At 62.1% G+C, this 14593-nt stretch overlaps 5 protein-coding genes across 5 annotated transcripts; all 5 read right to left on the reverse strand.

Annotated features, from left to right (window-relative positions):
• Positions 1-241: 241 nt before the first annotated feature.
• Positions 242-3244, reverse strand: LDBPK_160400 (hypothetical protein, conserved; the record flags this gene model as incomplete). Its single annotated transcript, XM_003859680.1, has 1 exon — positions 242-3244. One exon carries the CDS (start codon positions 3242-3244, stop codon positions 242-244), a length of 3003 nt encoding a protein of 1000 aa, XP_003859728.1.
• A 968-nt stretch (positions 3245-4212) lies between these two features.
• On the reverse strand, positions 4213-5271 carry LDBPK_160410 (hypothetical protein, conserved; the record flags this gene model as incomplete). The annotated part of the gene is made up of 1 exon (XM_003859681.1): positions 4213-5271. One exon carries the CDS (start codon positions 5269-5271, stop codon positions 4213-4215), a length of 1059 nt encoding a protein of 352 aa, XP_003859729.1.
• Positions 5272-6623: 1352 nt separating this feature from the next.
• Positions 6624-8351, reverse strand: LDBPK_160420 (hypothetical protein, conserved; the record flags this gene model as incomplete). The annotated part of the gene is made up of 1 exon (XM_003859682.1): positions 6624-8351. The coding sequence occupies one exon, from the start codon at positions 8349-8351 to the stop codon at positions 6624-6626; it is 1728 nt and encodes a 575-aa protein (XP_003859730.1).
• A 1494-nt stretch (positions 8352-9845) lies between these two features.
• LDBPK_160430 (hypothetical protein, conserved) lies at positions 9846-11552 on the reverse strand (the record flags this gene model as incomplete). The annotated part of the gene is made up of 1 exon (XM_003859683.1): positions 9846-11552. One exon carries the CDS (start codon positions 11550-11552, stop codon positions 9846-9848), a length of 1707 nt encoding a protein of 568 aa, XP_003859731.1.
• A 2118-nt stretch (positions 11553-13670) lies between these two features.
• LDBPK_160440 (hypothetical protein, conserved) lies at positions 13671-14228 on the reverse strand (the record flags this gene model as incomplete). Its single annotated transcript, XM_003859684.1, has 1 exon — positions 13671-14228. One exon carries the CDS (start codon positions 14226-14228, stop codon positions 13671-13673), a length of 558 nt encoding a protein of 185 aa, XP_003859732.1.
• Between the last annotated feature and the right edge of the window lie 365 nt (positions 14229-14593).

Below are 14593 nucleotides of genomic sequence, written 5' to 3' on the forward strand. Positions count from 1 at the left end.
ACCGTCGCTGCTCCACCCAAACCCTCACCCACTGCGCCCATCGCGCGACTTTCGCGTGCACACTTTATGATATCCAGGCACACGTGCAACGCAAGGAGACCGCAGACGTGGTGTGGTTGCTGCCGCTGTGGCGGTGCTGGTGGTGGAGTCCCTCTTGTTCAAACGGTATGCCTCCATAATGCACCGCTCTACACCGCAGCGGCACACGCACGACACGAACTGAGCGCGTGTGGCTGCGCTTTCAGTACTGCACCCTCCTCCGCTTCTTAGTCCCTGACGGCGTGCGTTGGCGGGCGCTGTCCTCCCCAAAACTCTCGATACGCTCGCGCCGGCGCTGCTTCAGACCAGTCGATGCCTTGCCCACATCCGCGTGACTGTCGGCATCGGCGGGCACCGTGGCACGCCTCTTACGCTGCTTAGCAGGGACTGTAGAGGCCGTCATATCGTCCTCGTAGCGCCCCGCGTTGGTGTGGCTGCTGTCATGGTGGGCGCCTGTCTTTAATTCCTTCCGCTGGTTCACCGTAAAATCTCGTGAACTAAGCGCCTCCGCCGCGGAAGCGACGTCTTTATTGGTCTTCAGATTTTTTTTTGTTGTGCTCACCTTGCCGCTGCTTGCCACCACACCAGCCCCGCGCACATCAACCGCAACGTCAGCATGCTCATCCGCCGCGTCGCTCATCAGCGCTGCGACCTCATCTGGCGACGCATCATCACCCATGAAATGCCTTAATTCACTTTCGAGGTCACGCGTGTCTGTCTTCCCCGTACGCGACACGTATTTGCGGTCCTCCCTCGCCAGTATGGCACGCAGCTCCGCTGATTCAGCCTGCTGCAGCCGGTGCAGCCGACGCTGCATGCGCCGCTGCTGTGGTGTTGTGAAGTGCTGGCCTCGCTCCAATATGCCAGAGGTGATGTTAAGAGCACGCTGCAGCTTCGCTGCAGCGGACTTGCGCTCGCGTTGCCGCAATTCCTCGGCAGCCTCCTCCTGGTTGAGGTACACTCGCTTGTGCTCTGCCGACCGGCCTTCGGCGCCAGCAGCCCCATCTGAGCCATCTCCTACGGTGCCGTCGCCGCTACAGTTAGCATGCATTCTGTCCTGGGGAGTGACGGCTGCGGAGAAGAGAAAGGGGCGGGTGGATACGGCTCGTCCGTGCAGGTGCGTGAGACAGCCGCCATTCGCAGGGGGGCCGCCGCTCGCTTGGCGCGCCAAGGTGGCATGGTCGCCTTCATCGGGTTTCTGCGGCTGCGCGGTCGCCACGTCGAACGGGCAGTAAAAGTCGAGGTACTTTGTGTAGGGGAGGTAGGGGACGTTCAAGTAGGGCACATTCTCCGGCATTCTGATTGGCCTCACCTCTGGGACAGGGTCCTCGACCTGGATGTAGCCGTGCGTCGCCAGCATGCGATGCTGCTCGTGACGGCTCACCCGTCGCCGCGGCGGATTGACGTTCAGCTGAACTGGCGATGTGAAGTGGCGGAGGTACTGCTCGCTCTTCGTGAGCCACGGCGCCGACACCTCGACTGCGTCTTTCGCAGCGCGCGCGATCGAAGCCGTGTCACTGCTTGTCTCCAGTGTCTTCAGGATAGACTGATACGCCGCCTTGCTGTGCAACCCCGCAGCGATGCTCTTCGGCAGAGTCGCCTCCGTCGGCATGAGAGCCACGTACGTCTCCAGCGGCGTCAGAGGCTGCGAGCCCGTCTTGGCATTCGGGAGGCAAATGCGTGCGTTAGTTCGCTGGCAGTGTGCCGCAGCAGCGCGTAGGTGGCACAGCTGCGGCGCCGCTGGCGCTGGCACGTAGTGGTAGTCTGGGCACACACCCGTGACGACCGTGTGGAGCGACCAAAGAGCCGACTGAAGAAGGTCCATGCCCACCTCGATGCTTGACGAGCCCGTGTACTCGGACGACTGCACGACGTCTGCAAGGAAGTCGATGTCGATGGCGTCGAGGTTAGGCGAGACGAGCGTGCTGTGTGGATATGTGGCGCGCACACAGCGGTAGCGCCGCCACAAGGCCATGGCCACCTCGCCAGCGCCGGTGTAGTGATCGCCGCCGTTGAGCAGGAAAAGGAAAATGAAGTCGATGCGGATGGACGGTAGCTGCGATGGTGAGAAGGGCGTGTCGCCGCGGGTAGCGGAGGTCGCCTTCAGCCAGCGGTACAAGATGTCCGACACACGAATAAGCTGCAGAGAGGACGGACTGATGATGCTGAAGTTGTGGAAGGCTGTGGCGCCGAGGCATGTCAGGACAAGGTCGATGTCGTCGCCCATCACCACGACCGTGTCGTCTGAACGGCACCGCAGATACGGCGCGGTCGCGGCATCATCACGGCCATCGCGCTCGCCGCGGCTGCCACCGCTGCCGTTGCGCCGATGGCGGCCACCACCACCACCACCAACGCTGCTGCGCCGGCGGCCAGCGTTGCCGAGCTCCCTGCGAGATAGCAGTGCCTTCTCGTCCTGCGGCGGCGGCGTGGTGCTGTCTGCCGTGCCACCTGAGCCGTATGCGAGAAAGGCCAGCGCGCGCGATATCTTCGCCTCGCCCTCGCCCATGACGGTAGTGCCGTAGAGGTACACCGGGCACGCACGGCGAAGAAAGCCGCGGCCGCGGTTCAGCTTGAACTGGGACGCGATGGCGTTCTCGAGCTCAATCATGAAGAGCGACCCGGCAGTGATCGAGAGCGTGTTGAGCTGCTGTACACTGCCGGTGTCGAGAAGGGAAACCTTGCGCCGTCGAAGCCGCTGCGTCTGCAGTTTAGCAATGGGGGCCGGGCCGTCGAAGCAGATGCTGAGCGACTGGCGCGGCACCACCACCTCCGTCACGAGCACACGCAGCCGCTCCAGCACCTCCTGGATGAGCTGCCTCTTTGGCTTGTTCTCGCTACATTGATGACGGAAGCAGGAGTGCACAACACAGTTCATGTCAACCAGCACGTGATCGACCATCGGCGTGTAGCTGCCAGTCGCGACAGCCCCTGCGCTCTCCGGACGGCTCATGTGCGAAGAGGACGTTAAAGGGCGCCGGCGCGCCCCTCTTCTGTCAACGTCATCTGTCTCATTCTTCTCGCCGCTGTTGGCGTACAGCGCGCCCGAGTCCGCATCAGCGTCCTCGCCGGTGATCTCGTAGCAACCCTCCACTCGCAAGCGCCGCTTCACCTCCTCCGCGGCCTCCGCATCGCTCAGAGGCACCGGGAGCAACCGCGTGCACCCACACGAGTCAATGAACTTGCGAAGCCCTAAAAGCCCCATGTATTACTTAGTGATAGGTGTGTGTGTGTGCGTGTGTATGTGTGGGGGACACCTGTGTCTGTGAGCTTATCTGTGTGTGTGCGCGCCTACGCGGGCGTTCAGTCTACAGGGAAGTGTGTGCGTGTACTCTCCGCACATCACCACTCTTCGGTAGGGCGGCCTACAAATCGCTGCGCACGGGGGTGAGAGGCGCGTGTATGGGCGAGCAGCGGCGAAAGCCGCGCTCACGCGTCGAAGTTGAGACATACGTCATGGAGAGAGTAAGTCGGATAGCTCGCAGCGAGACGACGAGGACAACGGCAGCAAGGCTGTGCATGCATGTGTGTAGAGTCAGAGCCGCTTGCAGCGGCTCAGCTCCCCTCATGCTGAGTTACGAAGAGAGGAGGAAAGAAAGAGGAGACACGCCCCTCGCACGACGGAGGAGAACGGGTCTGCCCGCCCACCTCCCCACGTACACATCCAGTTATTTGCACCCGCGAGGTGCACGTGAGAAGAAGCCTCTTTCCGCTTCCGTTCTTCTGCGGTGTGGGTTGCAAAAAAAAAAAAGAAGCATCGACCAATGTAACTGCGTGTGTGCGGGCTCGCGTCGCGCTGACGCGGTCGTTGCCCAGACCCGCCACAACGCAGTCTTGGCGAAGAGGGCGAGCCCCTGCCGACCCGCACCTCTCCGTGCCTCACCCTCTCCTCTTCTTCCTCCCTCCCTCCCCCCTCTCTCATACATTGCTCCCAGCTTCCTCTGCTTTACAGGCGGCATCGACTCGCCAACGCACGTTCGTGTCAGCTCGTGAAGATGGCAGCTGTATGTGCGCGTCGGTGTGCAGAGCGAGAGGTGGGGCGTGTCCATTGTGGCTGCGAGCTGCTGCGAGAGAAAGATGCGAAGGAGAGGCAACCGTTAAGAACTCCGCAGGACTCTCACCCTCACCCCTCCACTGTGGGTCGCTATCGGTCCTGTCGGCTTAGTCAAGGTTCTACTTGGCCTCCTCGCCGCCAGCGATGCCGCTGCTTACCAGCGTGTAGATACCGAGGTACCCCACAAAGACGAGTACCCACACGAAGTAGGTCATGAAGGGGACAGCCATCTGAGGCAGAAAGGACGAGCTCAGCCGCTCCAGCTCTATGTTGAAGCGGACGATGGGCACGCGGTAGGCATCCACCGGGATGGAAAGCGTGCGTGGACGCACCTCGACAACCGGCACAAACGGATCATCGGTGCCAGAAGCTGTCCGGATGACGCCCCGCAGTGTGGCGTCGGCGCCATCACTGCCACTCGCTATGCCATCGATGTCCTCTCTGTCTACCCACACGTCCTTCTCGACGCTGAACTCGAGCGCGTTGTCACGACTGGTGGAAAAGACTAACAGCTCTGTGTCCTGTGGCTCCTCTGCCCAACCGCGTGCCGTCGGAGACGTTGCACCAGCGACTTCGATGCTGCCTTTGAGCAACCTCTGCACGCTGGAGCGGCGCACTTGGTAGAGCACCAGGTCAAAGCCAACACTTGGCGATCCCAAGAAGCTGAGCCGTATCATGTAGCACCTGCCCGACTTAAGCTTGTCCAGGACGTAGCGCTGACGCGACGGCACGGCGTCGCGAAGGCTGCCACCGCGCTCCGCGGATGCACGCTCCCCGTCGTCGTCCCAGAGCGGTACGTCCGCCGGAAGGGCAGGGTTGCGCACGCGCTGCCTTGTCATAGGCTCGCCGATCCGCAGAACCTTGTACATCTGTGTGTACGGTTCGTGGGAGCTGGCGCGCAAGGTGACGAGAAGCGATGCCGCACCAGCCTCGGCAGCGCTGGGGCTAGCAGCGAGGTGCTCGCTCATGGGCACAGCCCAAGGCACCCACCGTTGAGCGAAGCCCTTGACATTGCTGCCAATCTGATCGAAAAGGTCAGGCCTCTCGATCACGCTGATGCGCACCACGTAGTACAAGGAAGTGGTGGCGTAGAGTGCCACGAGCAGAGAAAGAAACAGAAACGTAGCGCGCTGGAGGCGGCGCAGGAAGCAGCGAGCAAGGCCGCTCTCCGGTGCCATTCGTGCACGGGTATATGTGTGTCACGGGCAAGGGAGGAGGAGGATGGGGAGGAGGATGGGGAGACGAAAACGCGCCGCGTAACACCGATCAAACAAGAGAAAAAAAAAAACAAAAAAAAGTCGCAGCGCAGCGGCCGGCAGGCGGATAGCGAGAGTGGTATAGATTCGGCACGACACGCTCCGAGAAACAGCACAGGGGAGAAGGAGCAGCAGCAGGAACAGGAAGAGGAAGAGGAGGAGGCAAAAGAGAGAGAAGCAGTGCCAAGACCGGCACAGGCACACACACACAGAGAATGAGAAAGAGGGGGAGGGAGGGAGGGGGAGAGAGAAGATACGCAGCCGTGACTTCTGCCTTACCCAGCTGCCTCCCACATACATTGTGCAGCTGCGGCTCTGGAGAAGGACGGTACGGATGCAAAATATGCGTGAACAGCCACGATGGTGCTTCTTGTCTTTTATGTGTCGTCAGCACCCAACAACCCGAAGCACGCCAACGCACTCGTGCCCAAGCCGAAGGGCAGAGAGAACGACGTGGGTGATGCAACCGGCACACTTTCTGGCCGTGTCCCATGCAGCCATGGAGCTCGCCATTGTGGACAGCGTGCGAAGAGTCGGCGAGTAGGAGAGCAGACGAGCACGCACGCGCGCACGTGCCAAGAGGGGCAGAGACAGATCCGTGTTAGAAACGATGGAGGTGATTTGCGGGGAGAGGAGTGAGGATGGGCGCAACGGCGGTTGGAGTTGGGGAGGAGAGATACTTAGCGGAGTATGAATGCACGGGTTTCATGTAAGGTTGTGCTCACCCGATGCGCACGCAGAGGGATGACCTGGATCGGGAGAATGGCGGTGGGGCACTTCGTTGCGCGCTTAGCGCATCGCTGCATGAAACACCGAAAAGCAACACTCCAGCGTCGCAGATAGCGAAGGAAAGTAGAAGCAGCGCGAGCGCCCAGAAAAGGGACGGAAGTGGGTGCAACGCCGTGACTGCCGCGCCACCGTGTCAGTGTGCGGGCGTGGTTGTAAAGGAGTGTGCGCGTGTGAGAAAGAGAGCATCCCCAAAAGGAACTGGCAACAGTTAATCAGAAAAGCAAGGCGGAGCAAGCATGCTGGCACACCTGCGCATTATGTCGTGGAGGACTGAAGCATCCAAGAGAACCTAGTGGGTAGCGGTGATGGCAGCGCCGTCACCGTGCCTTCATGGCACCCGCACCTTCCCTCACCCTCTTCCATCCCGGTCACCCTTTGCCGATATCGACTGCGTCGGCAGCAGCAACCCGACACAATCATCCCCACAGCGCCGTCGCCCGGCCTACACCCCCTCCCTGTAACGCCGACACAACTGTGTGGATACCCTACAGGTCAACAATCTCGTCCACCTTGGCCGCGGCACCACGGCCGCCGTCGCGGGAGGCACCTGCGGGCTTGAATGCCGCAGGTTTGCCGCGACGTCGGGGGGCAAGGGGATTAGCGGAGTCGGTGTGCAGCTCCGTTTTACTAGAAGAAGCGCCCTTTGGGTTTGATGATGCGACCTCGTCCTTAGGATGAGCTCCACCCTCCATGCTCAGACTCTGCACCCCTGCGTCGCCGCCGACGCCTTCTCTGCTGCGATCGGCACGGTTGGAGTCTCGAGAAGACCTTGAAGGGCTAAGAGGAGGTTCAGATGGTGAAGCAGGCATCGCCGTTGAGTCCTCGGAGGCCAAGCTGCTGGCCGCTGCCGGCGCAGTCTCCTCCTTGCTTTTCTTGCGACGGCGATTCACGGGAACTTCGCGCAGCTCCGAGGCTCGACTGCGCAGCGCGGCTTCGATGTTCTCTTCGAGTGCCGTGACGCGGGTGACATCGTCCTGCTGGCGACTGGTAAAGTACCGGTACTGCTCCGTCGACCGCTCTTCGGTGTCTTCCAGAGAGCTATCGGCTGCCTCGCCATTCATGTCAGAGTCCGCAGTGCGGCCTTTGGATCGCTTGCCGTGGTGTTTGTCGAGGGCGTAGGACTCTTTCCTCGGCGCACGTGATGCGGCAGCCGTCACGTCACCCCCTTCCGCCCCGGCGCTCTCGTTGCTGGTATTCGGCACCGGTCCGCGCGACAGGGCCTCCAGCGCCACCTTGTTGTCAAGCTGCACACGCTTATAGTACTCGAGCCACTTGGGGTACGACTCGATCAGCAGACTCGTCGCTCGCATCTGCCAATCTGTTTCAATGCGGGAGGCGGCCGCAAACACGTTGGTGATCTGCTTCTGCGCTGAGAAAGGTGTGGGCAGATCGTTGGCGCGCAGCAGCTGCACAGAGAGGTAGGCGAGATCCGTGTTTCCTGTCTCCTGCGCCACCCCGAGAAACAGATTCGACACAAGCCTCACGCGCTCTGTGTCACTCTCGGGCAGCCCCAGCGATCGCGGCGCGCGACCGTTGGCAAGGCTCAAGATAATCCCGGGCAGCGTTGCCACGGCAGAGGCGCGCTTCGTCGGGTCAACGAGCTCCATCGCGAGCTGCCGAAACAGCGGGATATAGAGCTCTTCGCGCAGATTGTGGCGCTGTACGACGCGCGTGAGTGGCATCACGTCCTCGAAAGTGGCCCAGTGTGCCTCCAGTGCGCGGCAAAATGCGTTCCATCGTCGCTTGCCCATCGCCTCCGCGGTGGCGTGAGGCAGCTTGAGCGTGGCAGGTCCATCCGTAAACCAGCGCGCCATGATCTCTTCCGGTCGCACCGGTCGGAGGCTGGTAGACACGGTTCCAGTGCCCACACCTCCACCGGTGGTGGCTACACTGCCGCTGTTGCTGCCGCTTGGGCTGCTGCTCTGCAGAATCTCTGCGTCTGCCGTCGGAGCCAGCCCCTCTTTCACCAACAGCGCCACCACATCCACGAAAGGCGTGTACAGGAGTCGGTAGAGGGAGGGTGTGTACCCAGAAACGAGAACCCGCACTCGCGTCTCCAGCTCGGTCGGGGTCAGCTCCTCCGCCGGGCCCGTGGCGAGGCCGGCCGTCGGATCCTCCAGCAAATTCAGCTCCAGCGTTGTCGTGCCGAGAGGGTCGTTCATGCGCGCTCGAAACTCCGCGTCCAGGGTGATAGCTTCGATCTTGGAGAACATCCGCTTCCTTCCAAAGAACAGCACCCGCGTGCAGTTGACGAGTCCACGTCGCTGATCCCGGGCAGCGCCCGCCGTTTCGCCAGCTGTGCCACGCAACCCCGAGCAAGCAAAAGGCTCTCTGGATGGCACTAGCAGAGAAACCCGGGCCACGAGAGGCATCATACCCCCGCCGCGCACTGCAAACACAGATGTTGTGGCAGTCGCTCGCCGGAGTGCCGCCGCCCGCGACATGGCTGTGGTCGCGACGCGACTGCTCGAGGGAAAGCCCGTAAAGCCGTTACCAGCTGTCTAATGATGGCCGAGAGGGCGAGCGAACTGCCCAACGACCCTGCCGACGGACCACGGCGTGCACCTTAAAAGACAAACTGAAAGGACAGCGCTCAACGCTGCTGGAGTGCACTGTGTGTGCGCCACGCACGCGAAGGGGACCGGGTACGGAGAAGGGAGGCGCACAGGGTGTGCGCGGTGGCCGTAAAGCGTCATCATAGGCAGAGAGGCGGAGAGAGCAGTGGACAGAAGTAAAGAGATGCCCCCAACGTGGTGCAGCAACGAAAACGTGCATTCCTCCCGCTGCTGCCCGCATATGCGCCGTCATGCGACCCGCCATCACAACCATCTAACGTCCACACTGCACTTTTTTCCTTTTGCCAGCGTTAGACTGCCACTCTACCGTGCACCAGGCGAGGCCAAACACCACACCCTACACCGCCACCTCTGACACACACAGACACACATGCACCTCCGGCCCCTCCTGCCACGGGCGCCCGTCGTCTGGTGCGAAGCAGCCGTAGACGCACACGGTACAGCAGTGCGCCGACTCGGTCGTCGGGGAGCACGGCCCCCGCCCCAAGCTCTACCCACCAACAGCCGCTTCGCATGCCGCCGCGACGCCACGCAGGCCAGGACCTGACCGCCGACATCTGTAGCGATACGTCGCTCTGACCTCGCCACGTCGCAGGTGCCTGAGCCTGTCACCGCCGGAGGTGGTGCGGCGTTCGGCAGGGATGGGGGTGAGGGCTGCTGCTGGGTCTCCCCATACGGAGCGAGGCACCGCGCACTGGACACCACGCCAAGCGGTGTCTCTCCAGTCACCAGGGGAGGCCCCAAACCGGCAGCAAGAGTACGTGTGTGTGTTAGTTGCGTACCTCAGTGAGGCAACACTGTGAGGGGTGGCAGTGCGTCACGCAGCGCATGCGAGGAAGCAGTTGTCTCTCTCCCCTTCTGCTTTTCTGACCCTGTGGCGTGCGTGTTTGTGGGTGCGACGGCGATGGTCGGGAGGAAGGGTGTAGGAGAGTGCGGCCTCCAGGTGCCATGTCCGTGCGTTCTGCGGCACACGCGCTTGGTTGTTGTTTCCTCAGTTCGTTTTTTTTTCGCTTCGCTTTACTCGTGCCCCAGCCCCCAACCATGCTTGGGATGTGTGAAGATGTGTGCTAACGCAAGCCCAGCGCAGCGCGCACGCTGGCTGGCTTCACAGAGACACACATGGTGGCCCAACTACTCCTCTGGCATGCGGTCTGCAGCGCCGCCGGTGCGCGCGAGCGAGGCAGCTCTGTTCAAGGTGTGCTGCACGTAGGTTAGGGCACGCATCCTCGTGAAAGTCACCGGTTCACCTTGTACAGTGACACTGGCAGCACCCTTTCCGGCCGCCACCAAGCTCGCCGGTGCGTCCTCAGGCACGTCGAGGAGAGGTCCGAACGAGACATGGATCCAAACGCGCCGTTGTAGCTGCACCAGCCCCACGAACACCTGCACCGGTGGTACGGTGCGTCCGCCCCCCTCCACATCGATTGCAGATGATCCGCCGGCGTTGGGCGTGCGGTGGGAACCTGACTGATGCGCGGGCGCTGAGGCCACATGTTTGCCCTGCAACGTGGTCGGCGTGTCGTGGGCCTCCGCGAGAACCTCGGCCCAGGCGCGCGCGAGCCGCACAGTGGCCTCGTCCGCCGCCGTAAGCCACCGCAGGCACACAATGCCAAAGGCGGCGGCGTCTAACGAGGCGTCGAAGCGGCCGTCGCCGCGAACGGCCTGCAGCACAGCACGCACAAACTGCTGGTGTGCGCTAACACGCTCCGCAAGCGCCAACGGCGCCGCTGGCACAGGCTGAAGATATGCGCGTGGTTTTGCGCACCACGACCGCATCGGCGCCAGCGCACCCGTCACGTGCTGCTCGAATAGCCACGCCTCCATGTGCGACGGCGGCGACACATGCAGGACGTCGCTCTCCACCACACCGGGGGTGATCCACTGGTTGAAGGTGCGCTGCCGTGCCTCCCCGAGGGCCTGGACGGACCAGGCAGCCTTGCGAATGTGCGCAAAGAAAAGTGCCGCGGAGCCCGCGGTGGCGAAGCGACTCGCCGGAGAGACGGGCAGCGCCGCGTACGGCACGGCAGTCGACAAGCCAGTCGGCACCAGGACGGAGTCGGCCAGCGAAGCCGCGGCATAGAATTGTGTAAGAATGGCGTCACGCTGCAGCCGCGCCGGCGGAGCGACGTTCTCAGCGGGGCCCGCGAGCAGAGCGGTACCGCCGTGGCTCGCATCAATGTGGAACCACACACCGAATCGCTGGCAGAACTCACCCATGACGAGCAGCGGATCCACGGAGCCACTGAGGCTAGAGCCAAATGTGCCAACAACCATGAGAGGGTACAAGCCCGCTGCAACGTCCTCCACGAGGCGAGACTGCAGCTCGCGCACGTCCACCGCATAATTGTAGATGCTGCACGACACATCACCAGCAGCGGCGGTGCCTGTCGAGTGAGCTTCGGGCAGCGGCAAATCGCGCTTCATCGCAACTGTTTGAGTGACACGCACATATGCGATACCGAGCAGCTGCGCTGCCCGCACAAGCAGCGCGTCGCACTGATCACCGCAGTACAGCACGAGCCGGCTGCTGTGTTGCTTGGCAGACTCGCTGCTGGCAAAGGCGTTGTGCTGGTCAGTACCACGCGTCACCGCCTGCGTTCGGGCTGTGTGTAGCAGGACGGTGTAGGCCTCCAGCGTAGTCGAGTAAAGCGCTCCACCGCCGTCGGTGGCTGTGTTAGACGGCGTTGGCGCCCGTGTCGAGGCCTTGGCGAACACCTCCTTCGCAGTTGCAACGGCGGGCAGCGCCGTCAGAGCAGCTGCGCCACATGAGTTCAACGATGTCGGCGGACGTGGCGCGATATGGCCGCTGTTCGTGCGCATGGCGGTGGGCCATAGCATCAGTGCTGCGTGCGCTGGGCGGTGGCTGCCGCCGTGGTCTGCTGAGTAGCCACGAGCGGTGTCACCGGTGAGCAAGGAGGTCCTCGGTGATGCTGACGGCCAGTGGAAGCGACTTGGGAGGCCGATGCAAGAGGCAACCGTGTTGGCTAAAGTCATGTCGACTTCACTCAGCCTGCCCGATGTGGAGGTGGGCAGTTTTGTCCTCTCACGTGTCATCGCCGCACCTCCGGTGAGGGAATGATGCGCCTGCACGGGTTGAACTACAGGCGCTAATACCGCAGCGGCATCACGGCTAGTCACAGCAACGGTAGCCGCCATGCTCGCTAGCCACGCGTGCAGCCAGTTCAGAGAGACGCTTGTCGGCAGCGGTGAGGTAGTACTAACTGCCGAGAAGCTGGCACAGCCGCCTATGTCCGATGAGCGATCCACTCCCTCCGCCCAGTCACAGAACCGGCGCACGGCCGATTCTGCAGTTGCCGAGCAGACGGCCGCGGACGAAGTAATATGCGTGGCTGAGTCGGAGTCGGGCACCGTAGCAAAGGCGGTGTCAGCTTCCATGCTCGCAGGGGATGAGCTTGCGGCGGCCGTGATCAGGTGCCGTTTTGTGTGCGCGTCCGTGCGCTCGAAGCCGTGTTGCTGATGATTGCTAATAGCGGCGGACTCTCTCCATACGGCTGCCACGCTAGCAGAGTGATCTTGTGGCGATGGTGCGGCAGACTCACACGTGCTTGCAGGACTTATCGTCGAGCGAGGGGCTGACAAGTCCGCCGCGTTTTGCAACGCCGTGGCGGCAGCCTCCAGCAGCAGAGCCAGCCGACGCGCTTCGCCGGCCAAGCGGCGGTACAGTCGCGCATTCGCGACCGGCACACGTCCCATACCTAAGCGGGTTTGAAAAATGTGTGCGGTGTGTCTGGTGGACGCGCACGGGCTCTGCAGTGTTCGCGCATCGGCTCACATCCTCCATGCATGCGCGCATGGCATCCATCCGTGAGGCGGATGGGGCGTGTAAAGAGAGAGGGGCGTTGGGGGGAGGGGGGACAGACTCAGACGAGATGTATCACAGCGAGCGGCTTGGAGGGCGGCTGCACACCAGACCGACAAGGCGAAGACATGAGCACATAATGCGAAACGCCCTCGTGGGCGATCGAGACGCAGAAACGAAGAAGGGGGTAGAAAAAGACATGCAGCACACACACATACACACGTGGCGCTGCTCAACGACCGCTGATGCGGCCTGTATTCGACCCCAGAAGGCGCGTGCGCACTGCGCCACGCTTCCTCTCGTTTTACGCTCCCGCTCTCTCGCGTGAGCGGCGCCAGCAAGCTGCTCGCTTGAGCAGGGAGATACAGAAAACGAAATGCTCCCCGTGTAGGTGTTTCCTCGCGCGCGCACACACATACTCACCTCGCTCCGCTCATGCTTCAGCTGCGGCTGCTGCTAAGCTACCGTCACGGCAATTCTGCCCCAATGTTGGGGTTGGGTTGCTTATTGCCGTTGTTCTGTCGATTTCCTTGCGATCATGTCGTCGCACTGGCTGGAGGGTGGCAAGAGAGAGCCATGAGTTATCTTAATCGTAGTCCATTATAGAAAAATGGGCACAGTGCTCAACACACCGGCGCGCACGCCCACAGAAGGCCACAGGACACCATCGCTGGCGTCGCCTCGGCGCTGCCGTTGCCTAGAGACAGACGCGAGAGCACAGCCGAGACAAAAATGTAAAGGAAGTGGTGTGGTGGAGAGGAGGGAGCATGCCTCTTGCGCCCACACACACGCAAGCCCATGCAGTCGCACCCCGCGACGCGGCGAGAGAAAGGGACCAAAGGAAAGCGGCCCACCAGAGACGAGAAAGAGACAGGATACAGGGGAGTCCATAGCGCCGCCACCGTCGCCAGACTCCTCCGCGGATGCGTATGCGCCCTTTCCCCACTTCCATCATCACCCCCTCCTCCACACTCCTATGCCGCAAGGGTGCCTGAGCGTGCATCGCCCCCGTGCTGCCTCAAACGGCCACCGTCGGCGCTCCTCGTCAGTATGCGCCTCGGCATGCGGCCGCTCTCTTCTCCTGCCTGCACCACTTATCTCTCCTTACTGCGCCTTCAGCCCGAGTCTGCATTCGCCTACTCAGTGTCGCAGCCGCCGTGCTCGCCATCATCGCCATCGCTGCTGCTGCTGTCGGAGAGCTGGATTACGGTGTTCTGCCGTGGCTTGCCACGCGGGTGATTGACTTCTCCCTTCACCACTTTCACCCGCTCTTTTCGCGCTTTCTTGTCGTCCTCGCGTCTATCGTACGAGTCAAAGCCATCGCCGTGGTCGTGGCCGGTCTTGGCGTGCAGCTCCTCCAGCGAGGGCGGTGGCCAGTACTTGGACTTGGTCACAATCGTGAACATCGCATCATTCGCGATAGGGTCGAAGCCGGAGGAAGAAGGTGGCGAGGCGGCGGCAGAGGCAGCGCTGGCCGACTTGCTCGATGCGGCGGCGGTGCCACCACTAGACCCACACGCCAGCTCCTGGTACATGGAGTGCACATCCGCCTTCTGCGCCGGCACCTCGCTTGTGCGTGGGAGGCGAACAGTGGAGAACTGCCGCGACTCGAGCGCCTTGTTAGTGACGCGCACCCGCTGCAGCTTCCTCTTCTTGCCATTCTTCCGCTGATTTTGTGCGTGCTTCGGTGCCATTCTTTAGGCTGCACTGTGGACGTGCGTCGGTATGTACTGCGAGTGACGCAGAGCTGTGGTTGTCTCCTCGGTTGACTGAAGCGGGAGGCGCTCACGTGGAATGGGTGCGCTTCGCCCGTGACACCTTCTAAGCGTTGGGCTACGAAAGGGTAGGAGGCGCATGTGTGCGTGCGCAGACACCGATACAAGCAAGCGCATGCACATCGGGAGGGGAGGGTTAGGATGAAGCAGGCGGTTCAGATGGCAGCGGCAGCAGTGGGCAATAGAACAGAGTTGGACATCCGCAGAGAATCTCAAGTATAAAAATGCATTCGTGGGTCGCCACAGACATGTGCAAGAAGCCGGCATGCATGTGTGCGTGGTGG

The sequence above is a fragment of the Leishmania donovani genome, chromosome 16 (genome assembly GCF_000227135.1).
Source record: "Leishmania donovani BPK282A1 complete genome, chromosome 16".
Classification (NCBI taxonomy): domain Eukaryota; phylum Euglenozoa; class Kinetoplastea; order Trypanosomatida; family Trypanosomatidae; genus Leishmania; species Leishmania donovani.